This window comes from Berghia stephanieae, chromosome 9, assembly GCF_034508935.2.
Source record: "Berghia stephanieae isolate SIO BIC M18660-M18661 chromosome 9, UCSD_Bste_1.3, whole genome shotgun sequence".
Classification (NCBI taxonomy): Eukaryota; Metazoa; Mollusca; class Gastropoda; order Nudibranchia; family Aeolidiidae; genus Berghia; species Berghia stephanieae.
The window spans coordinates 39520422-39545421 of record NC_088368.1 but is presented as its reverse complement, the minus strand read 5'-3'; the positions used below and the strand labels follow the sequence as shown (position 1 = coordinate 39545421).

Below are 25000 nucleotides of genomic sequence, written 5' to 3'. Positions count from 1 at the left end.
ATCAAGAGATTATAATAAACTTTTGGCCAAAAGGAGGTATTTTTTAATACTACAAACACGGCTAGTGTGTGTGTATTACTGCAACCTTGTGGTTATGCAGCTTATAAATAAGAATCTTTATCCAATGGTAAAACATATTCCATCAAATGAGCGAATTTAAATCAAGCCTTTAAAAAAATTATTACTTCAATCGATCAGCCAAACTTACTGTTGCATTTTCTCTCTATTACAAAGTGATATCTATAAACATAATAATGTGAAGTTAGATGGCTGAGAAATAAAATATGGAAAAGAAAGAAAGAAAGAGAGTGAGAGATAGATAGAAAGATAGATAGATAGATAGATAGATAGATAGATAGAGAGAGAGGGAGAGAGAGAGAGAGAGAGAGAGAGAGAGAGAGAGAGAGAGAGAGAGAGAGAGAGAGAGAGAGAAAGAGAGAGAGAGAGAGAGACCACTCTGATTTTTGTTTTAATTGGTAATTAGAGATAAGTTGTAATGAATTCAATTGAATTCAGAACAAACAAACAAACAAACAAACAAAAAAAGGAGTACAAAGCTAAATGGTACAAAAATATTGACACCCATTTGCTCCATCCCCTTCCCTTTTGATCATCTTTTCATCCAAGGCCGCCATGGGTACTGTATCACTATTCACATTTGGCACCAATGTGTCTAGACTAATGTCATGGGCATGGGAATGTCATCAAAAATCATGCAGCTGAGCAGAGGTGTCAAAAAATGACAAAAGACATATTGGTGATCTTTCAGCTAAACTACCTCTTAGCCGAAAATGTTTGACACAGCAACAACAGCTGAAAATTTCTGAAAAATCCTAAAATCGCGGAATTCTGCGGATCCGCGGAAGATTATCATCACTGAGGGATGATGATGTGATGGTAGTTGTAGTAGTAGTGGTTGTAGCTGTAGTGGTGGTGATGGTAGGGATGATGATGTGGTGGTGGTTGTAGATAGTGGTAGTGGTGATAGGTATGATGATGTGGTGTTGGTTGTTGTAGTAGTGGTGGTTGGGATGATGATGTGGTGGTAGTTGTCGTAGGGATGGTGGTGGTGGAAGGGATGATGATGCGGGTGGTTGTAGTATTAATGGTGATAGGAATGATGATGTGGTGGTAGTTGTAGTAGTGATGGTGGTGGTGGTAGAGATGATGATGTGGTGGTGGTTGTAGTAGTAATGGTGATAGGGATGTTGATGTAGTGGTTGTGGTGAGTCTTTTTAGAAGGCGGAATTGTGATGGTGATGGGCGGAGATAAAACACCGTTTAGGCGGAAATCCGCCTTTAGGCGGAAGATTCTCAGCCCTGGTAGTTATGGTAGTGATGATTCTGTGGTGATGTAGGCGGTGGTTCTAGTAGTAGTGGTAATGACAATGATGTGGTGGTTGTAGTAAGTAGTTGTAGTGATGATGAGATGGTGGTGGTAGTCATAATAGTATTTGCAGTAATGATGATTATGATAATGTGGTGGTGACGGTGGTTGAAGTAGTAAAGTAGTGAAAGTGACGATGTTGTGGTAGTGGTTGTGGTGATGATGATGATCATGTGGGTGTTGTTGTAGAGGTGGTGATTATGACGGGTGTGTGTTGGTTGTAGTTGTATTGGTAGTGATGATGATGTGGTGGATTGTGGTTGTAATAGTATTGGTAGTGATGATGATGTGATGGTGGTGGTTGTAATAGAAATAGTAGAAATGATGAATGATGATGTGTGGTGTTGGTGATGGTTGTATTACTTGTGATGATGATGAAGGGGTGGTGGTGATTGTAGTAGTGGTGTGTGTGATGACAATGTCAATGATATAGTGGTGGTTGCAGTTGTAGTAGTGGTGGTATTGATGGTGTGGTGGTGGTTGCATAGTAGTGGTGTTAATGCTTGTGATGATGTGGTGGTGGTTGCATAGTAGTGGTGTTAATGATTGTGATGATGTGGTGGTGGTTGTAGTAGTGGTGCTAGTGATGGTTGTAGTAGTAGTAGTAATGATGTGGTGATAGTGATAATGATGTGGAGGTGGTGGGAGTGGTGATGATGCGACTGTGGTGCTTGCACTCTGATAATGATGGGGGGGGGGGGGGGGGGGGGGGGGGGGAAGGGGATACTGGCTTGACAAAAAGCCATCCTGCATCCATGAGTTTTAGATTAGCCTACGTTGTTTGCTGGTAGTGGTAGAGTTTTATCAGTGCTTGTTGATTGTTGTGACTGTGAGTAAATTAGAGTTAAGTTAGAGGAAAGTCTAGCGTCTACTATACTATAACACACTACTAACTATAATTATTCACGAACAGAAGAGCAAATTGAATGCACTCTGTTTACAGCCTAATCGGAATCGGCACACTGCCCATAGGCTGGAATTAGAATCAGACTACCTACGACTACGACAACTGTACCGTGGGCAGTGCGCAGGAACAAACTCAAATACTAGACGTATAGACATAGATATTTCACTTTCAAGTTTCAGAACATTTTTTTGTTTCCTCCACAGTCTTTGAGTTTGAGTGAGGTCGAAATATTTTTTGTAAAGGCTGTCATTATCCCCAGACACCTGTCTGGGGATAATGAAAATTCGTTATCCCCAGACACCTGTCTGGATAACCAAATTTTGTTATCCCCAGACACATATTTGCAACTCTTCTCTTTTTTTAAACAATTATCCACATTCCAGTATATGGAATGTTTCCCAACGCACATAGAAATAAGGAAAGTTAATAAAATGTCTATAAAAACATAAAATTAACCAACATTAAATCAGTTGTTACTACATATCATTATCATATACACAATATTCGTCGACTTCGAAGTGGGTGTCATGGGCGAATGGTTTAGTCGTCTGCCCTGGAACTTTTACCAGAATCGACATTGTGGGTTCGAATCCTGGGTTCAAATCACAGTGTTTTTTTAAAAAGGTTGCGACTGTCTGAATAGTCTCCCATGGTTATTCGGACTCCCTTGGCAGCAAATTTCAAACGAATTTATCTTAGTTATTTTGACAATTTATATACAATTGATGCAAATGAAAATAATAATGATAATGTTATATTATAATCTAGTAACTATCAACAAGTAAACCTGCTTTATTTATTTACGAAGTGGTTATTCAGAGTCGACTCTGGATAACTGTAGGCAGTTATTCAGAGTCGACTCAGGATAACTGTAGATGGTTATTCAGAGTCGACCCTGGATAACCATGTGTACAGATATTTAGAGCCGAGTAGCCTATCGAATTATCGAGTTGAGTTCTTGCGAGATGAGTTTCTTTCAATGTGATACCAGTTTACTACGGTTATTTTGTGACTTTGGCAATTTTAGTGCCAAATTCTTAAAACTTGGCGATTTTTCAACTTCAGTCGCTTATAAATAAGAATCTTTAATCAATTGCAAAACATATTCCATCAACAAAGCAAATTTAAATTAGCTTATAAACAACCATTTCTTAAATCGATCAGCCTAACTTATTATCTCTCTATTACCAAATGATATCTATAAACGTAATATGAAGATAGAAGAGAGAGAGAGAGAGAGAGAGAGAGAGAGAGAGAGAGAGAGAGAGAGAGAGAGAGAATTAATGAATTGATTTTTTTTTTTTAATTGTTTTATAATTAGACACAAGTTGTAATGAATTCTATTAACAAATTCAGAACAATCAAACAAAGACAAAACAAAACTTTAAAAGGAAGAAAAAAAAAAGACACGCTTATAAACCTTATAAAATCGTCAAATGAATGTATTATCATGTTACAGCTAAAAAGTACACAAATATTTACACCCATTTGCTCCATCCCCTTCCCTTTCGATCACCTTCTCATTCATGGCCACCATTGTCTTGTGCTGCCTTTGACATTTGGCGCCAGCGTGTCTAGACTAACGTCATAAATAAAGGAGTGTCACCAAAATTCATGCAACTGAGCAGAGGTGGCAAAAAATGATAGAAGGCATATTATTGTTGTTTGTTTTTTTCCCCTGAGAAGAAAATGTTTGATATGACAAAAAACAACGGAACATTTATGAACAAATCCTAAAATCCCAGAAATCCGCGGAAGATTATCATCACTGGTCCCACATTATTTTTTTTAATTATTTTTTTTTTTTTTTTTTTTTTTTGGCAAAATCTCGACAATTTGCAAAAAATTGCAAATTTTGCGGCCGCAATGCAAATCACCGATACAAAAAACTGCCATGACAGAAGAGACAAGAAAATACCAAAAAGTAAAACGATTTTTTCCCGTAGGGTTAAACAGGTGGGAGAGAAGAAAAAACCCAGAAAAACCGTGTGGTTGGTAACTGGAAGTTCATCACTCATAACTGTCTACAGTTGTTATTCAGAGTCGACTCCCCGACTCTGAATAACTGTAGACAGTTATTCAGAGTCAACTGTCTATAGTTATTCAGAGTGGACTCCCCGACTCTGAATAACCGTAGACAGTTATTCAGAGTCGACTCTGAATAACCGCAGCCTTTATTTATTAAGGGGTATCAGTATCAGTATCAGTATCAGTAAAGGGCCGGCTACCTCGATTCTCACCCCATGTAAAAAATATTTACTTTCATTTTTTTTTTTAAATATCAAACTATCTACCTAACTCTAATCTATGTCTATGAATGTCAGTATCAGTATCAGTCAGCTGTGTCAGTGTCAGTCTGAATACTGAATTTCTCAAATTTCTGTCTAGGCCTACCTTCTGTTTTTGCGCACTTCATACTACATTCAAGTTCACCAAGACAAGTAAGATACTCATGGGAAGCACAATGTAGTTTTTAGTGCGAATAGTCACGGGAGACCTAATAAAGAATACATAAATAGTAGATAGATAGTACAGTACCTAGAGAGAGTACCTAATCTAATATGTAGACTATTCAGGCTCGAGTCCGAATTACCACTTCGAAAAGAAAAAAACATCAACAAAAAAAGAACTTACTTCAGCTTTTACTTATTTCCGTTCGAAAAGCCGACCTCATGAAATTATATAAAAGTCCTTTAAAATATGAGACTAATCTGGACCTAAAACTAAAACAATGTAAACACAAACATTTGTTTGAGTGTTTTACTGTGAACTATGAACTCTTGCTTCCTTTCGGTTTCAAATTTTGAACCGACTACCTCGTTCGCCAATCAGAGAGCTGCGTTTCATATTACAAGGGAAATAAGCACAGAGAGGAGACATTGGAAAATAAACTCATTGAATTAAGAAAGCATGAACAATATAATTTCGCAAAAAAATTCATCTTAGACGTCCGAGCAACATTTTTTAAATAAAACAAATAATGCAATTAATCATAAAACTGTGTTTTAAACACAGTTGCTTTATTTCAGCCATAATATTAGACCATTTCAAATTCAAGGGGAATAACCGAAGAAATGGGGAATGATGAAGGGACTCGTCGACGTCCATTTATTTGCAGGTCTGATAACCCAAATTGTTATAGGCTCATTGTTGCAATGAAAATACGCTTAAACCAACGCAAATTATTGTCCATTACAGCAATGTTAAACCAGGCTCATAATTGCGTTCGGTTACCAGACCTGAAAACATGTGCACGCCGGGACTGGTCGTATTATATCTCATAATATAGAGAATAGAATTAGCTCATCCAGAGCTTTACTGGGTACTCTTATCTCACTCGACCATTTATAAAGTGCAATATCCACTCAACGTGCTCAACGCGTTTTACAAGGTGTCCGTAGTCACAGCAACATGCATGACGAGACATGACGCGAGGTCAACAATAAAAGTTCAATATTTTTCGGACAGTCAGTGCTACGACAGAGTGCTACGACAGAGGTACTCGTTTTACACCTAAGTATAGTGACAGATTGTGAGTGAATAGCCTTTTTCAAAGACTCAACTATGCCGCCGATAGCGGGACTCGAACCCTGGACCTTCCAGTGCGAAGGCGAGTGTCATGCCACTTGACCACATAGCTGCAAATTTAGTTCATATTATATAACTGAAAGCTGAGTGACGTCCTTCTATAGATGGGACGAAATTGACGTCACTCAGCACTTTGTTATTAATTTTAGCCAGCCAGTTTTATGAGTAGTTCTCACTAAATTATATCAATCAGACTATAGATAGCATATGTGCTTGGCTAAAAAGCTCATAGCATTGCCATCCGGAAGTATAAGAGGGATACCGAACTAGGACAGGACTGTCCTGGCACAGTGGGACAGTCCTGTATCAAATCTATAACATAATATGTAATAAAGTGAAACCTACCGCACCTATAGGGACGGGACAAAACAGTCCTATTGTGTCCCGAGCAGTTGTGAAATGCTACAAAATCAACGGGAGAGGACTGTCAAAGTCCCGTGTACGTGTTCATATCATTTGCGATAGTAGAAAAATATAGCAGCCTTCCGCACTAGGACGAAAAGTCCCAGACTCTTCATTTTCTGCATCCCTACAGTCAACTTTTCATCTTTCTACTTCAGAAATTTTTGTTTTCCTATTTCTTTACTACCTCCACTACAACAACAACAACTACTACTACTACTACTACTACTACTACTACTACTACTACTACTACTACTACTACTACTACTACTACTACTACTACTACTACTACTACTACTACTACTACTACTACTACTACTACTACTACTAATGATACTACTACTACTACTACTACTACTACTACTACTACTACTACTACTACTACTACTACTACTACTACTACTACTACTACTACTACTACTAAAAGTTCTGTTGTTGCTTCTGCTGCTGCTACTGCCACTGATGAGTATACTAATACCTACATCCCTTATATTTTGTATTTATTTCCAATTCTAGTGTATATTCATTTTCCAAACAAAAGTCTACACTTCTTTTTTTTTTTTTCACTTTTTATACTGTATTACACAGTTCCTCCCTGCCTCCCCTCTTTTGACTTAATTAATTGCGTACCTTTTATAAATTTTTATTGCTCTATTTTAATTCGTGCTTCCTCACACAGTAGCATACTGTTTCCTGCCCATCAACGTTTTTGTTTATGCATCTTAACAACGCCACTACCACATTATCTCATTCGTCTGTCGTGTTTCATTCATCCTGTTTTGTTGATAAAGGGGAAACCCGAAACGTCCATTTTATCCGTTTTCGTATATCAAACTGAAGCTTACATTCAATTTCAAATTGTTATTTATTTATTTATTTATTTCAATTATAAATATAAAAAAGCAAGAACAATTCAAAAAATAATTCTGTGTGATGAAACCATGTACAGAATGCATAGCAACATAAACATTTTCGCAAATTTAATAACGTATGTTTATAAACATAATTTAAGAAGTGTCACACATTGTGACACAGCAGTAACGTGTCTAAAACCGGTCGCACATCTATTTGGTAACTTGTGGGATCAATTATCTTTACCTATTTCGGGAATTTCTTTTGTTCGTTGTAAGACAATTAAAGCCTTGTAGCCAATTATGCAGGAGTTATCCCGGTCTCAATAGCGTGAAGCGGGCAATTACCGTATTTGTTTGAAAACCTTTTCACAGGGCAATAGTCTATCGCAGATTACTATCTCAGCTTGACAGGTACCCTTGTACAACTGAATGGAGTGAGTGATTGGAGTAAATTTTCTTGCTCTAGGAAAGTACAAATTGGCTTCGGTCGGAATTGAACTCAGAACCTCTGAGTCCAGAGTACAACGAAATAATCACTCGGCCAGCTGCCTCCTAAGCTTATAGGCCCGGAACTTATCCATGTTTCTGTATCGTTGAGCAGACAGATAACAGTTTAAAATTTAAAAAAAAAAAAAAATTCATTTTATTCATCCCATAGGGGAAATTTTCTCGAGGGTCTATTCCAAGGGAAGACTGGAATAACCAGGCGTCAGCCGCAGTCAGCGCCGCAAATTAAGCTAGAGCGAAGTGACTTGCTCAAGAGCAGGAGCGGGTGATCGAACCTGGTACCCTTCGGGTACGAAGCAAAGACCGTACCGCCGAGCCATGCTGATCGTCTATTATCCTCTTGAATGGACGCTAGTCCGTCAAAGATTACTTTCATCAGCGAGCTGGTACTCATTTGCACCTGTGTAAAGTGAGGTGATTCCAAGAAAAACATTTTAGGATAAGATCGGAGATCACCATAGAGTCTATGGGATTGACCCCTGAGCAATCTTTGGGTCATTAAAGTAGCAATGACTATCCCGCACATATCTGTGGGCCTCTTTTTCGCTCACGAAGTGCCCGAATTCGTGTCAAAATATGGGACGAAGCCGTTTCGTATATGCTATTTTTAAGAATTAATTACGACGCTGTTTATCGATGAATATGACTGAAAGTTGGCACACAGTTAGAAAACATGTCATTTTAGATTATGTCAAGCGACAAAACTCGTGCGATTATCAGAACACCGTTAAAAATAGATTTTTACTCTTTGGAGTAAAATATTTCTAAAACTACCGGGCGTGGAGATTTTGTCGCTGACAAGGTAATACATGAACATTTCTTCTTTTTGGTTGTAAAATTTCATATGATTATGACGAGTACTTTTCCCGTATTTTACAAAACACCATCCTAATTTGCTCTTCAAGTTTCAATCTTTTAATCCACTTATTACGCAAGATACAACGAAAGGTCGAAAAAAAATGCCGAAAAAGCGTCCCATATTTTCGCGTTTTTTTCCTCTTTTAGGGTCATCCAAATAAATGACACCTTTAAAACTGTATAACTTATTTATTTATGAATGGATTTTCAAAATTCAAAAACATTTTTACTCAGTGGAGATAAGGCTTGGATTTTAGACAAAACTTTTCCTCAAAAAGAGAAAAGAACATTTTTCATAGTCATTGCTACATTAAAGGATGCACCCAATCCTGTTTTCTCTTTCCTTTTGTCTTTCTTTTTTTTTTTTTTTTTAAGTAGTAAAGCACAGAAATATGCAACCTCTATTTCATCCATATTGATAATGCATTTTCGCAAGCGATACGCGATGTGTGTCCTGAGACAGTCCTCTTCTAGTGCGGTACCTGTTTTGAATAGAAGTTATCTTCAGTGGGACAAGACAAATTCGTCCCAGGACAGTCCTGTCCTAGTGCGGGAGGGCCCTAATAATAGTAATACCAATAATAATAATAATAATAATAATAATAATAATAATAATAATAATAATAATAATAATAATAATAATAATAATAATAATAATAATAATTTTTATTTGTTAAACCCATAGAATGAAACGAATTGGGTAAATTCCTTGGTTAAACCCCGCTTATCCCGCTAGATACAAAAATAGCACAAAAGCTCGTGATTGAAAATATTGATCTCATTTTCGGGAAATCCCGATATTGCAGCGCTGCTCGGCATGATAAGAAGGTTTGCCAATTTGGTGTTAAAGAGACCAAACAATAAAATTAAAAGCTTTTCTATTTAAAGCCGATTTGCATGGAAGAAATTGGTTAAGCGTTATAGCATTTCTTTTGTCCTAGGTTTGATTCCCGCTCTGAGCAATGCATAGTTGAGTCCTTGAGAAATGCTGTTTACCCACATTTTCTCTCACCGTACTCCGGTGCAAACTTACTTGATCATTAACAGTGTTATCTCAGTCGGAAAAATGTGAAATATCCCTAACACTAACAGACGTCATGTCTCATGCCATAATTTGAGGGTTGCTGTTGGCTAGAGACCCCGTGTAAATCACATTGAGCACGTTTAGTGGATAATACGCTATTCTCAAGGTACTTTTTAAAATTCAAGTCACGTATTTTTACCTAGTAGGTTAACAAATTAAACATTAATTTTATAGATTACAAAAATTGTTACCCTTATGTTTACAAGAAGTTGTCGGGTTTTGTAAACATTAAAAGAAGATACTTACTCATAAGAAATTTGAGTTAAATTTCCATTGTACGTGTATTTAGAGAGAAAAATTGATACTTTGAAAAGTTTGGCATTCTTTCATATTATTTGGCAAATTTCAGTAACTTGTTTGGCAGTTTTTACAAAAATATATTGGCAGTCCTTGGCGTCGTGTAGAACCATAGATAACACGGGTAGTCTGTGTGTAGAATAAACGAATTAATGAAATGTTATGAGGACTTCTGAATATATGAAAGAAGCCATCTTTATTATGAGCTGTTTGTTCAGTGCCATTTTGAGTATAGATAAAGATGATGTACTAATTTTTAACTTGTTTTTGTTTTGATATATCGTTGTGAATGTGATTCGTGTTTCAAATTCTGATTGAAAGTAGCCTACCATTACCATTGCTGTGATTTAATAGACCAAACATACAAGGATTAGCGAATGGTATATTCTACAGCCACTTATTGAGTAAGTTGTTTTATTTTTCATTCTTAAATTAAATAATTCATTCGTTTTATATATATATATATATATATATATATATATATATATATATATATATATATATATATATTTATATATCCCTCTCTTTCTCTCTCTATCCTCTCTCTCTCTATCCTATCTCTCTCTATCCCCTCTCTCTTTCTCTCTCTATCCTCTCTCCCTCTCTTTCTCTCTACCCCCCCCCCCCCCCCCCCCCACCTTCTCTGTCAACCAAATCATAATATTATGTGGGGGGTTTTTAGTTTTTTTCCTTCTCTGTACCAAGTTTCCTCGGGATGGAGATTACTAATAATCGGGAATTTCCGGTATTAACTCGACTCCATAACCTTTTGATCCGGATTGCCAATTTGATGTTTGAAATGCCAAAGTAATTTTAAAGACGTGCTTTATTTCAGAAGTCGAGTGCCATGGATAAATTTGTTATGACATGTTGACATAATTTTTTCTTTATCCATACCACTTGTTTTTACATGGTTAGTCTACAAACTAACGCTCATTTCGAATTTGTTAGATTATACGAAGTTTTATCTTTTTGTGTGCAAGAAGTGTTCAGTTTTTATAAACATGAAATCAAGATAGTTACGCATGGCCGCACTAAGTTTAATTTTAGGAGAAAAATTGATGCTTAGAAAGATTTGTTTGGCATTTTATTCCTTCTGATATTTGGCAACATTATAATGGAAATCTTAGACGTCAACAACCATAGAATTATAAAAAAAAAGACTAAAGAGCTTGGCTTGAAGTGTGAGTTGTGTGTTCAGCGCCATTTGAGTATAGAAAAAGACGGCGTATTAAATTCTTCACTTTTGTTACATAGTTGTTGAAGTGATTCGTGATCCTCATATTCCGATAGAAAACAGCCAACTATTGCTGTGATATAAATAGATCGAACATACACAGATTACCGGATAGCGTCCTATCCAAAGGGTAAAAATTAATTGCTATTGTCCGTTTCCCTCTATTAAACCAGGATAAACTCTCTCTCTCTCTCTCTCTCTCTCTCTCTCTCTCTCTCTCTCTCTCTCTCTCTCTCTCTCTCTCTCTCTCTCTGAAGGGCTACTTTTTCTATAATGTTGAACCGACAATAGCAATTGCTTTCATCCGCTAATTTTGGATAGGTTTTTAATCTATTGCAAAGAACTTTCCGTCAGATTTAACACTGGAGGTACCCATTCGCTGTTTGGTGGACAGGAGTGGGCGGATAGTCTGAAAAGAATAAGCCATTTCACACGGGATGGATCGATGCCGATACCTTTGCGTGTAAAGTTAGTGCTTTACCATCTGAGTCATCGTAAAATCAAAGTGTCGAGACACGTGAAAAATTGGAAGTAAATGGAAGAAAATTGTTTTATGGGCGAACCTGAATACGACTTTCCTAGCAGTTTGGACTAAAAAGTATGGTACAAATGAACGTGTATACGAAGTGACTAGCAGTTTATACTGTAAAAAGTATAGTACAATGAACGTGTATACGAAGCGACTAGCAAGTTTATTCTGTAAGAATATAGTACAAATGAACGTGTATACGAAGTGACTAGCAGTTTAGACTGTAAAAAGTATGGTACAAATGAACGTGTATACGAAGTGACTAGCAGTTTATTCTGTAAGAATATAGTGCAAATGAACGTGTATACGAAGTGACTAGCAAGTTTATTCTGTAAGAATATAGTACAAATGAACGTGTATACGAAGTGACTAGCAAGTTTATTCTGTAAGAATATAGTACAAATGAACGTGTATACGAAGTGACTAGCAAGTTTATTCTGTAAGAATATAGTACAAATGAACGTGTATACGAAGTGACTAGCAGTTTATTCTGTAAGAATATAGTACAAATGAACGTGTATACGAAGTGACTAGCAGTTTATTCTGTAAGAATATAGTACAAATGAACGTGTATACGAAGTGACTAGCAGTTTATTCTGTAAGAATATAGTACAAATGAACGTGTATACGAAGTGACTAGCAAGTTTAGACTGTAAGAATATAGTACAAATGAACGTGTATACGAAGTGACTAGCAAGTTTAGACTGTAAGAATATAGTACAAATGAACGTGTATACGAAGTGACTAGCAAGTTTAGACTGTAAGAATATAGTACAAATGAACGTGTATACGAAGTGACTAGCAACTTTAGACTGTAAAATGTATATAACAAATGAACGTGAATAAAAAGTTATATGCAAGTTTGAACTGTAAAAAAGTATAGTACAAATCTGATTACAACATCTTCATACAATAAGAGAATGAAATACTAAACACGTAATATTTCGGACTCTAAACCCTTCCTCGGTTGATAATGAAAACAGTCAGAACGATAAATCCAGATAAACAATGGGAATATATCAACGAATGTCAGGTCGGGATGAACAATGACGAAAAGATGGAGATAGGGACTTTTCCCCAACGTTTTTCTCTACCAGACGTGTCAAGGTTATGAATAATTATTATCTCATCCGTTACTTTAACCAGGTTTTACTGTATTTTCTAACGTATATTTCCTTTTTTTTTCTATTTTAGGATTATTAAACAAACATGGGTGGGGCACTTTTGAAGATCTCACGCCAATTTCTTCTTGACAACGTTGAAGACGAACGCCCTGGAATTACGTCACAGATAAATCATGACAACGTTGAATACAAATACCGTGGCATAACATCACAGATAAATTATAACAACAATGAAGACGAACCCCCTGGCATTACGTCACAGATAAATCATGAACAAGTTGAAGACGAACACCCTTGTAAGTCATACATAAAATCCATATTAGAAAAAAAAAAAAGATTTTACATAACACAATATCAGCTAAACGTGCTCAAATCTTTTAGCCTCCTTCATAAGTCAGAAAAAAACAAACGAAGAATGGTGACATTTTGTTGATTGTAGTAAGTGTTCCTTCCGAGCCATAAGGTGCAAGTAATCAGAGTTTATCCCGGTTTTTATAGCAGTAAAAGGACATTGGCAACTGTTTATAATCTAAGGATGGAACACGTCTGTTGCAAAGAATTTCCGGCACATCTGACAGATCCAGCTACCCGATCACTGCCGCGGGTAAAAATAAAACTCGATTTCACCCAGGATTACATCCGGGATCGATCCAATTTTCTCTCAGGTTTCCCGTTTAGTCAATGGTAGCAACAGAAAGATAATAATGATGATGATGATGATGATGATAATAATAATAATAATAATAATAATAATAATAATAATAATAATAATAATAATGATAATAATAATATTAATAATTATTATAATATTATTATTATTATTATTATTATTATTATTATTATTATTATTATTATTATTATTATTATTATTATTATTATTATTATTATTTTTATTATTATTACTATTATTATCATTATCATTACCATTATTATTATTATTATTATTATTATTATTATTATTATTATTATTATTATTATTATTATTATTACCATTATTATTTGTATTATTATTACTATTATTATCATTATCATTACCATTATTATTATTATTATTATTATTATTATTATTATTATTATTATTATTATTATTATTATTATTATTATCATTTTATTATTATTATTATTATTATTATTATTATTATTATTATTATTATTATTATTATTATTATTATTATTATTATTATTATTACTGTTACTTCTACTATTATCATCATCATCACCGCCATCATCATCATCTTCATCATTATTGTTACTATATTTACTATCATTATTTTTCCATTTCATTCTACAGTTACTGCAGAGTTTGAAGAGTGCCATTTAGGGACTCCCGAGAGTGGTGAACCATTTGACGGATGTGTGAAAAACCCTGGTCATCCTACGTTTATTCCCGTGAAGGCATTGAAATTGAGTGATCTTCCAGAAGAATGGAGATCGGAAAGTATAATGGAAAGAATCAAACAATGCTGTGACCGGACAGTGAGAATTGTGGTGAAATATATCAGTGAAAAGAGGCCTGACTACTATCCATATACGACTAAGCCATATCCGAATGCCAACCAGAGAGGCCAACGGCGGGTGATTTTTGGAAGAGGATTGATAGACAAGTGTACTTTTGTCGCTGACAAAGCCTGCCCATGCATGGAGTGCCGTAACAGCGGTGACCCAAAGATAGGATATACAGAGTTCATAGTGAGGACAGCAACACATCTTGTATTTGACGAGCTGGAGTCAAAGGAAACGACTATTGAGTTATTTTTTGACTCTCCTGACAGGGAGACAGTCAAATATATCAAGGCAGTATCTATGATTATTACTGATGTGGAAACTCGATGTAGAAAGGATAAGACGTATTTAAGGTGTGTCAATCATGACCCTCATGACACAAATGTACGCCTTTTAGAAAACTGGCAAGAATTAAATATCTGCCGTAACTTCAATTCAAAAGGCATTATAATATCCCATCCCCATGGAGGTAGCAAGCACATTACCATTGGCCATTTTACAAAAGATGATCTGCCATTTGAATTTACCGATTCATTTGACGCAAACATTGATCTTCCATTGGAATATGTTGCAGATTTGACCCAAAACGCAGACTGGATGTCACAAATAGGGGATGATGAAATCGGTAAATACAAGATCATTAAATGTAATGACGGGTCATATTTTAGGTTGCCCACGAGTACCGCTAAGATTCTAGAACGTTTTTGTCCGTTAAAAAGGTTTAACTTATATAAAGTATCTCTTGATTATACGCCATTCTCTGTCTCTGACTTCATTTGTTTAATCCCACGAGAGGCTGAATTGCATTTTTCAGTTAAATCGTATCAAGGACAGTGGAAGAAGTTCCCCCCAAACACAATATTTTGTTTTAAGAAATTGAACAAATCTTTCTGCTTACCTGAAATGGAAATTAAGGAGACTGCCATGCCAATGGCAAAATGCTATGAAATTGACACTTGTCCAGGTAGTAGTGGTGCCCCAGTTATTGGAACTGCTTTTATGCATGATGTTAACCTTAGTAAGCATACTCACTCTGGCAGTTTAGGATTCCGAACCAACCGCAGTGCAGTCGAAAATTATTTTTCATCCTCTATATCGCAGTTAAATGTCTCACCGTACTCAGGTGTTTAATGAATACCTGGCCTTTAACAGCGTTATGACTGTCTGAGAAAAAAGATTGTAATGTCCCATTAAAGGCGTCATGTCTCGTCCTATATGTTAAGTGTTGCTGTTGGCTTGGTACCCCTTGGAAAGCCCTTTGAGCATGTTTAGCAGAATTTGCTCTATATACATGTTCTAGCTTTACATTAAAAATTGTCTATCAGCTGTGCTCAAAGACTCGTTGCCAAATTGTGGGAAACCTGTCAGTGTATTGGACAACACAACACATGATTTAGCCAACCAAGTATGTAGAGATTATATTTTATGTCAGAGCAAACGTGGTAGAAATTTACTTATTTTTTAATAGCACAAATAAATCATGACGTCACATCTTCTACTCTTCAGGTTCCAAACTCCCAAGAAGTGTTTGTGTAGCCAGTCTTTAGGAAGATTGATTATGAAAAGGTGAAAAAGCTATCTATTGACGCAAAAGGTAGCATAAATATTTCTAACTGAATTTCTAACGATTCACACAAGAGAAATAAAAAGAAGGACCGGTATCTATAGCGTGAAACAGAAAACATCAATTGCCTGCTACTCTTTGGATAGGACGTTAGTCAATAGAAAAGTACTTTCTGCCAAATCTAACAAACCCACTGGACAGGGGGGGGGGGGGGGGGTGTCAGAAAAAGTTTCGACTGCACCCGGGATCGATCTCAGTCCCTTTGATTGTGAAGCGAGTGCTCTACCAACTGAGCTATCGGGACCCCTCATAATAGAAATAGCACAGTAACCTACTTGACAACTCAGCTTTATGACATATCTTGAAAACTGCGTTCCATTTGCTGATTTAGATAATTATTGGCTAGATCGGTTCATTGACCAGCGTCAACGTGTCGTGTACATTTATACAGGTCTGATATCCAAACCCGCTTATGGGCCTAGTTTAACATTGTTGTAATGGACAATATTGATCAACTCCCGACTTCCATTTAAGAATATTCCACTGTAGCATAATGTTTACATTCATTTAGAATATTAGACATTTCATGTGAAGCTTACGTTAAGATAATGTTTCATTAACTCACTCAACCCTAGAGATTTTTGCTACGTTTCAAAATTGGAAAAATTGTATTAAAAATGAGGATGTACACAGATAGATTTATTCAACTATCATTAACATGCAAAAACTAAAAACATAAGTTTTGATACTACGCCTATAATTTGTCTCATGAAAATATGATAAATAGGCATGGGGTAAAAGTAACCCGGGTAAACTACGGATATAGTCGGTGTTAGGGTTGAGTGAGTTAAGGGCGAAAGATTCACTAGATATGAACGCAAGATCTAGAAATATTATAGAATCATAACTTAACATTGAACGTTTTAGAATAGATACATTTAATTAAATATGTCATACGAAGCAATGTAATGTAAAATTCTGATTTCTGATGAAAAAAGATCCAGGTTTTGTTGAATGATATTGTAATCCATGTATAGAATATGTTGATGCAATGATATGAAATGGATGTGTTTACGTCTTCAAGGTTTATCCAATGCTCATTTCGATATCATTGTTATATATATATATATATATATATATATATATATATATATATATATATATATATATATATATATATATATGTATATATATATATAGAATACAAATTGTCACTCAAATTTTTTGTGGCCGAGACGATATATATATATATATATATATATATATATATATATATATATATATATATATATATATATATATATATATATATATATATATATATATATATTATATATATATATATAATATATATATAATATATATATATATATATATATATATATAATATATATATATATATATATATATATCGATGACCCGTTGATCAAACCTCTGATATATATATATATATATATATATATATATATATATTATATATATATATATATATATATATATATATATATATTACAGTACACTTTGTGTATTCATACTCATGGATTGTTTTGCATGAAACAATTATATTATACATTTATGTCCAATATATATTCAAAAGATCATGAGAATGTTTTTGTTTGAATATTCTCCAAGGCGGGGAGTGTTAAAAATTATTGTGTGAGATAATGAGAGATGACTGTGGTTTTGCCACTGTATTGTGACGAGTGAATGAAGGATGAGCAGAGACTCTCTCGAAAGATGGATTAGAACGAAATAAACAGTGGAATGATCAACACGCCGTGTTCACACGTGATTGACTTTTATACCTTTAAATTAACAATTTATTTATATTGAAAGATACAGAACAGTACGTTTTGTAAAGAAAGTCAAACGTCTATTGTTATTGAAGAACAATTTTATTTCGTGCCCTTCGGAACTGAGTGGGTAACACTGAACAGAGCACGGGCAAAACTCAGGAGAACAGCTGGAAGCATGAAAAAGTCGGGGCTGGCTCAGACCCAGCTAGTGTACACGTGTTTGCCCAGAGCAGACGCTGGAGTACATTCTTAGAGAATGCCAGGATGAGCCCAGCACTTGTATTTGTTTTTAAACTCACTCAATCCTATAGATAGAATGCGCTTGGCCAAGGAGTTCACAACATTGCCATCCGGAAGTATAACGGACCAACACACAAACTCTGTGTAACCATGAACTTTTATAGTGTGGTTAATACAGTTTAGTGAGAACAACTCACAAACGCGGATGGCAAAAATAATAACAAAGGCCTGAGTGACGTCATCTGCATACTATCTATAGATGTTTGCTACTTTTCAAAATTGTAAAATAAATTATAAAAATGAGCATGTGCATAGATAGTTTTATTCAACTATCATTAACATGTAAAAACTAAAAACATGAGCTTTGATACTACGCCTATAATTTGTCTCAGAAAAATGTGATAAATAGGCATGGGGTAAAAGTGACCCGGGTAAACTACGGATATAGTCGGTGTTAGGGTTGACTGAGTTAAGGGTTTTACAGCGCTTGCAAAACATTAAGGTCATATCAGCGCCTGTAAACAGGAAGAGAATGGGTTAGTAAAAAGTTCTAGAATTACAATTAAAGCACCCAAGAATACGGCAGACAAAGGGGAAACTATTCAAATAGGAAACAGATGTAGATTCCAAGAGCACACTATCAAAGGGCTTAGTTTGAGATCACCTAAAAGTCTCATCCAGACACAGGCACAGGTCCCAACTAAGATGGACACACTTAAATATTTACAAATCATATATGATATGTAAACAAAACAATACAGTGCATAACAGAGAGATGATTTACAAGACAAAAAATATCATCTCCCTAAACTGTAACCATACATTTGACTGTTTCCCTCCGAGCTAGGGTATCTGGCCAGGGCCTGGACAAAACCAAGTACTCTCATTCCAAGACAAAGACAGAAAGCATGTTGGAAAACAGATATAGATAGTTCGAAGATGACGTCACTCAGGTCTTTGTTATTGTTTTTTGCCATCCGCGTTTGTGAGTAATGCTCACTGAACTGTATTAACCTGACTATAAACGTTGATGGATACACACAGTTTTGTGTGTTGGTCCGTTATACTTCCGGGTGGCAATGTTATGAGCTTCTTAGCCAAGCGCATACTATCTATAGGGGGATAGAAGACACAGTAAGTGCCTCCCTGCCCACTATGGGAGTTAAGGAACCCTACCCAGACCCAGCTGCATAGGTCATGACCTAAGAGTATTCTCCCCAGATGCTGTGGAGTGGGTTCGGTGTTGGAGAGACAAGCAATGATGATGATGAAGACGGGCAGAAGTCAGGCAACGTCTCTGATCCCATCTGAGAGGAGAATCTCCCCCAAAAAAAGCATTAATCGTGATTGACATCTATTGACATTGTGACCTCTCGTCTCAAAACGGTATTAAGTCGGGATGATTAAGATGCTGAAAATGGAATATGTAGCCAGAAATATCATGCTTAAGTTGACTTTATATGATTTATGGAGGAGAAGGAATATCATATTTTACTGTGCTAAATACCAACGTTTCATATTTTTGACCAGTTTAACTATAATTTGACTTTTTAGCACCTGGTCCATCCCGACATAATACCGTTTTGAGACGAGGGGTCACAATGGGTGACAGCAGAACCCTCTAGTTTGCTATGGGTGGCATTTAACACACTGTAGTCCAGGACCTGTCTATAAGCAGCCACTCTGCAACAGCGGGGACTGGCGGCTTCTTCCACTTGCACTCATTGCAGTAAAGTCTGAAGACTGAGAAGCAACCGGTTCCACATTTATCAGTTGCCAAGCATTTCCGCGATAGTACATGAATGTAGGCTCTTCCTTGACTGGATTGACTGTAAAGCCATTCTAATCAAATTGCTGCTAGAAGCTGTGGACTGCAAAGAGTGATGAACCAAACAATGAATATAACAGCTTCAAAAAAGATCAAAATACATAACAAACAAGAAACAATTCAGGCTCAAAACCCTTCTTCAGCCAACTACAAAAAAAAATAATAATAAAACTATTAATATATCACTTAAAATATTTCTCTGACGTCTGCCTGGATTTTAGACGTTTTATCAATGTTCAGGGTTTTGTGAAGCCGCTATATCCATTTTCATTCAATACTTTTCAAATCATTGTAGTGTAACCACCACATGGTGCTGTTATTTGGATAGATCTCCATCGAATTGCAGTGTGAAACCATCAGCAGTTGCAACTCTCTGGATAGTTTGTCATAGCATTTAACAGACATGCTTACAACTACGAAAATTTCTTAGAATTACGAAATGTGTGGCTCCATTTTCAGAGCTGAGTACGCGTTTTTAAGTGGCTAAAACTGATTGAAAATGTGACCCTCCGTCTCAAAACAGTATTATGTCGGAATGATTCAGACCCCAAAAAGTGAATTTAGAGATAGAATGATGAGAAATTGGACCTTAGAAGTTTTTGTAAAGAAAGAAATAGTATTTATACTCCAGCATAACGTACAGAAATTAAACCCAAGTTTGATATTTGTGGCAAAGAATTCAATTTCCCTAACCGAGTGGATCCCGACATAATACCGCTTTGACACGGAGGGTCACAAATGAAAGTTTGATGCTGGCCTCGAAATTTTTATGATTTAGAATTGTTATTTAATCCTGGTGAGATTAGCTTGCTGATTATTAAAGTTAAATTTGAGCTTTTATATAGCGCAATATCCACTAAACGGGCTCAAAGCGCTTTACAAAGGGTTCCTGACCAAACAGCAACATGTACCATGCAGAACAAGACATAGCGCTTGTTAGGAGATATTACAATTTTTTCGACTGGGACAACGCTGTTAACGATCAGGCATTCATTTTACACCTGAAAAGTACGATTTTTTAAATGTACGAAAAGACAGGACTGATTAAAAAAAAAGACTTGAGCTTTTTGAGATTTGATATAGCGCAATATCCATAAAAGTGTTCAAAAAGCTTTAAAAGGCCAACAGCAAACACATAACATGTAGAACGAGACATGACGCCTGTTAGGCGATATTACAACACTGTGTAAAAGAGCCTTTTCCAAGAACTCAACTATGCGCCGAGCGAGGCTCGTACCTTGGACCTTCCGATCAGAAAGCGAGTGTCATACCACAAGACCATATATTTAACTATGGCGACTACTTGGATTATCTCATAAGAACTAGTAATTTTTAAATGTTCAAAAGACTGGTCTGATTTAGAATAAACATCAGAAATTTCTGCTTCTCCCAGCTCGAACATCGACGAGGAAAGAACGTTTCCACGAAACGACGAATAGGATTCAATTAATAGTCTGATGTCACGTCCGCCCAGCAACCAGCAGCTTGGTTCTAAACCAAGCAAATCGGAATTTTTTTATTCTTCATGCTAGCTAGAACTTTTTCACATGCCATGTGATCAGAATGTACAAAAGTCAAAATATGATCAGATTTATAATGCTTTTCTCCTCTGAATAAACTTTTATGTTCATCGGAGAAGTATTTCATAAGGGCGTCCGCAATTGTTCCGATAGTTTACAACCGGTTGCTAAGCTACTTTGCGTCATCTCGAGGGAAGTGACGTCACGATTGTTGAAGCCTATTATTGTTGACGATTGCTTCAACTGGAAAAGATGAGTTAGCAGGAACACACATTTCAATACAAGCTCTCTTCCACGGCCGTCATATTCAGATAACAAGGCAGAGTGAAGGAACTATTTCCCCATAGCGAAAGAACACTTCCGTATGTTGATATTACACCGATGATCGTTCCCGCCAGTAAGATCTCTCCGCATAAAATTTTGACGTGAAGTGGTACATGTCTGAAAAAAAGAGGAGATAATTCTCTTCTAATCTCAATCAAATGTCTAGAACTATTTTAGTCATTTTTTTTTCTTCAAATATCAATATCAAATAATATTCTACTCTTATTTTCAATAAAACGTTTATCTATTTATAATTCTATCAATCTAGCTATCTACCTACAAATCAATCAATCCAACAATCAATCACTCAATCAATCATTCACTCAATCTTTCAGTTTATCAATCCATCTATCTATCTATTTATCTATCTATAAATTTATCTATCTATCTATATCTATATGTTAACCTGACTAACTACCTACCTATTTATATATCTATTAGTCTGTATGTCTATATATATATATATATATATATATATATATATATATATATATATATATACCAATCTATCTATCTATTTATCTATCTATTGATCTATCTAATTATCTATCTATCTATCTATTTATCTACATATCTATGTATCTATAAGGTATAACATAAAAGCCACGAGATAAAAGTGCTCGACTTTATTATTAAAGGAGCGGCCACGGTTTCACTCCATGAAGATTGCCCAAATTAAAAGGCATGAAACAGATGTGTAGGAATCAAAAGTAATTCAAATATTATATTTATGTCTATCTATCTATCTATCTATCTATCTATCTATCTATCTATCTATCTATCTATCTATCTATCTATCTATCTATCTATCTATCTATCTATCTATCTATCTATCTATCTATCTATCTATCTATCTATCTATCTATCTATCTCTCTATTTATTTATTTATTTATTTATCTATCTATGTATCCATCTATCCATCCTTCTATATATCTTTTTATCTGCCTATCTATCCATAAATATCTTTATCACGTTATCTATTTATCTATTTATTTATCTATTTGTCTGTCTGTCTATCTACTAATTATCTATTTATCTTATCTGTCTATCTATCTATATATTTATCTATCTTTTTATATATAGTTATCTATGTATATATCTTTCTATCTACCTATTTATCCATTATCTACCTATCAATCTCTTTATCTGTTCATCTATCAAGTTACGTATCCATGTATCTATTCAGCTATATTTCTATCTATTTATTTATCTATCCATTTATATATCTATTTATCTATCTATTTGTCGGTCTATCTATCTATCTATCTATCTATCTATCTATCTATCTATCTATCTATCTATCTATCTATTTATCTATCTATCTATCTATCTATCTATCTATCTATCTATCTATCTTTCTATATATCTATTTATTTATATGTCTATCTATCCATCTATTTATCTCTTTACCTACCCACATATGTATATATATATATATATATATATATATATATATATATATACATATATATATATACATATATATATATATATATATATATATATATATATATATATATATATATATATATATATATATATAGCTGTCTATCTATTAATCTATCTATACATCTATCCATTTATTCATCTACCTATCTATCTATCTTTCTACGCGTCTTTCTATCTATCTATCTATCTGATTATTTATCTATCTATCCTCTCTCTCTCTCTCTCTCTCTCTCTCTCTCTCTCTCTCTCTCTATCTATCTATCTATCTATCTATCTATCTATCTATCTATCCATCTATCTATCTATCTATATATCTGGCTATCTTTGTGTCCTTCCGGTTCCCTCGCTATTGTTATCTATCTGGGTCACACAATTTTCACATGTTATCTAAATTTATTCATAACCACATCTTACATTTTCGGCCAGTCCCCTGCAATGCTACACAACTTGAGGTAAAGAACGACTGGTGCAATAAGCATGACAATAAGATTGGCGCTTCCTCCAACGAGCGACATGATGGCGCCTATCTTAGGAACAGACTCGGCCACAAACAGGAGGAACAGAACGATGGAGGATCTGGCTACTGCTCTCTTCCAGGAAAATGCTACGAGGTGAGAGACAAAGGGGATACAGTAAAAACAAGAGCTTTTTTTTACCCCTCTCTTTACCAACTATAGGAAAATCGTCACATTCATTACGATACAACCAACATTTTCTTTAGTACATCATAAAATAATAAAAAAAAAGAACAGTGTGTTGTAGAGCGTGTTTTGCTACAGAAATTATTTATGGCAAGAACTTTACTGCTGCTATTGTGTTTGAAGGATAAAAAATATATTTTTGTGTTAGTTGGGTGTGAAGTTTTGCTGAAAATCCTGAAAATGGCTGGTAAGGAGAGAATTAAAAAAACAAAAACTAGAGCATTTATATAGAGCAATATCCACTAAACGTGCTCAAAGCAGTTAACTGGCGCTGAACTGACCTAAATGTGTTGCAAGCGCCCTAAAACCCTTAAAAACAAAACAAACAAAAAAAACAAACCCAAAGCGCTTTACAAGGGATCCCCTGCCAGAAGCAACACTTAACATGTAGGACGAGACATGACGTCTATTGGGCGTTATTATAATCTTTTTCCGACAGAGACAATGCTGTTAACGGTCGGGCACTAATTTTAAACCTGAGTATGGTGAGAGAATTTGAGTAAAGTGCTTTTCCAAGGACTCAACTAAGCACCGAGCGAGGCTCGAATCCAGGACCTTTCGATCCGAAAGCGAATGTCATACCGCAAGGCCACAGAGCCGCACAGTACCGTGCAATGCATATACTGCATTCTATTATAAATAAGTAAAGAAAATAAATAAAATTCCCTTTATTCAGCCCATAGGGGAAATTTGTCTTAAGGATCTATTCTACGGGGAGACCGGGTCGTGGAATAACCGAGACATCAGCCGCAGTGCAGTGCAGCAAAACTGAGCTAGGGCGAGGAGACTTGCTCAAGGCCACACATCGGGTATTCGAACTCGGTACCTTTCGAGTACAAATCAAAGACCGTACCGCTGAGCCAAGCTGATAGAAGGGCGCCTACAACTACAATATAACATGACAGAATAACGAAACAAGAATTTAATTTTTTTTTTTTTTTGAACTCAACAAATAAACATAAAAGCATAATAACTGCAATAAAAACAAAGTCAACAACAACACCACCACCACCACCACCACTAACAACAACAACAACAACAACAACAACAACAACAACAACAACAACAAAACAACAACAACAACAACAACAACAATATCAAAAGAAACGGAATAACCAAAAAGAAAGAGAAAAGCACAACTAAACCCCAAAACAATTTCAAAGCTCAGATCTTGGGATCCAAAGTCAATAGAGTTAATCACAAGACAATCTTCCCATCTTAAAAAATAATATCTCTTGCCTTAAAAACCAAACTACGCCCCTCCTCGAGGCATCGAGGCAATGTGAGACACCGTCGCCTA

At 35.4% G+C, this 25000-nt stretch overlaps 3 protein-coding genes across 9 annotated transcripts in view; 1 reads left to right on the top strand and 2 right to left on the bottom strand.

Annotated features, from left to right (window-relative positions):
- The window catches only part of LOC144980221 (uncharacterized), a 56135-nt gene extending 51024 nt beyond the window's left edge, over window positions 1–5111 (bottom strand). For both annotated transcript variants that reach the window (XM_078927810.1, XM_078927811.1), the window contains exon 1: window positions 4929–5111. The gene's annotated coding sequence lies outside the window, so the exon portion shown is untranslated. The remainder of the gene's footprint in view (window positions 1–4928) is intronic.
- A 4868-nt stretch (window positions 5112–9979) lies between these two features.
- Window positions 9980–15926, top strand: LOC144980220 (uncharacterized). Its single transcript, XM_078927808.1, has 3 exons — window positions 9980–10288; window positions 12845–13070; window positions 14066–15926. The coding sequence occupies exons 2-3, from the start codon at window positions 12860–12862 to the stop codon at window positions 15406–15408; spliced, it is 1554 nt and encodes a 517-aa protein (XP_078783934.1). The 5' UTR covers window positions 9980–10288; window positions 12845–12859; the 3' UTR covers window positions 15409–15926.
- Window positions 15927–17723: 1797 nt separating this feature from the next.
- LOC144980219 (uncharacterized) overlaps window positions 17724–25000 on the bottom strand; it is a 50571-nt gene continuing 43294 nt past the window's right edge. For all 6 annotated transcript variants that reach the window (XM_078927802.1, XM_078927807.1, XM_078927805.1 and 3 more), the window contains exons 8-9: window positions 23414–23603; window positions 17724–21666 (exon numbers count right to left, since the gene is read on the bottom strand). In XM_078927802.1, coding sequence (XP_078783928.1) covers window positions 21501–21666; window positions 23414–23603 — 356 coding nt within the window. In that variant the 3' untranslated portion in view covers window positions 17724–21500. The remainder of the gene's footprint in view (window positions 21667–23413; window positions 23604–25000) is intronic.

What these genes read in the sequence shown, in the direction of transcription:
- LOC144980220 (XM_078927808.1), top strand. Translation starts at nt 12,860, where the DNA reads ATGGGTGGGGCACTTTTGAAGATCTCACGCCAATTTCTTCTTGACAAC. An exon ending in AGTTGAAGACGAACACCCTT is followed by an intron (nt 13,071 to 14,065) that starts GTAAGTCATACA and finishes TTCATTCTACAG; the next exon opens with TTACTGCAGAGTTTGAAGAG.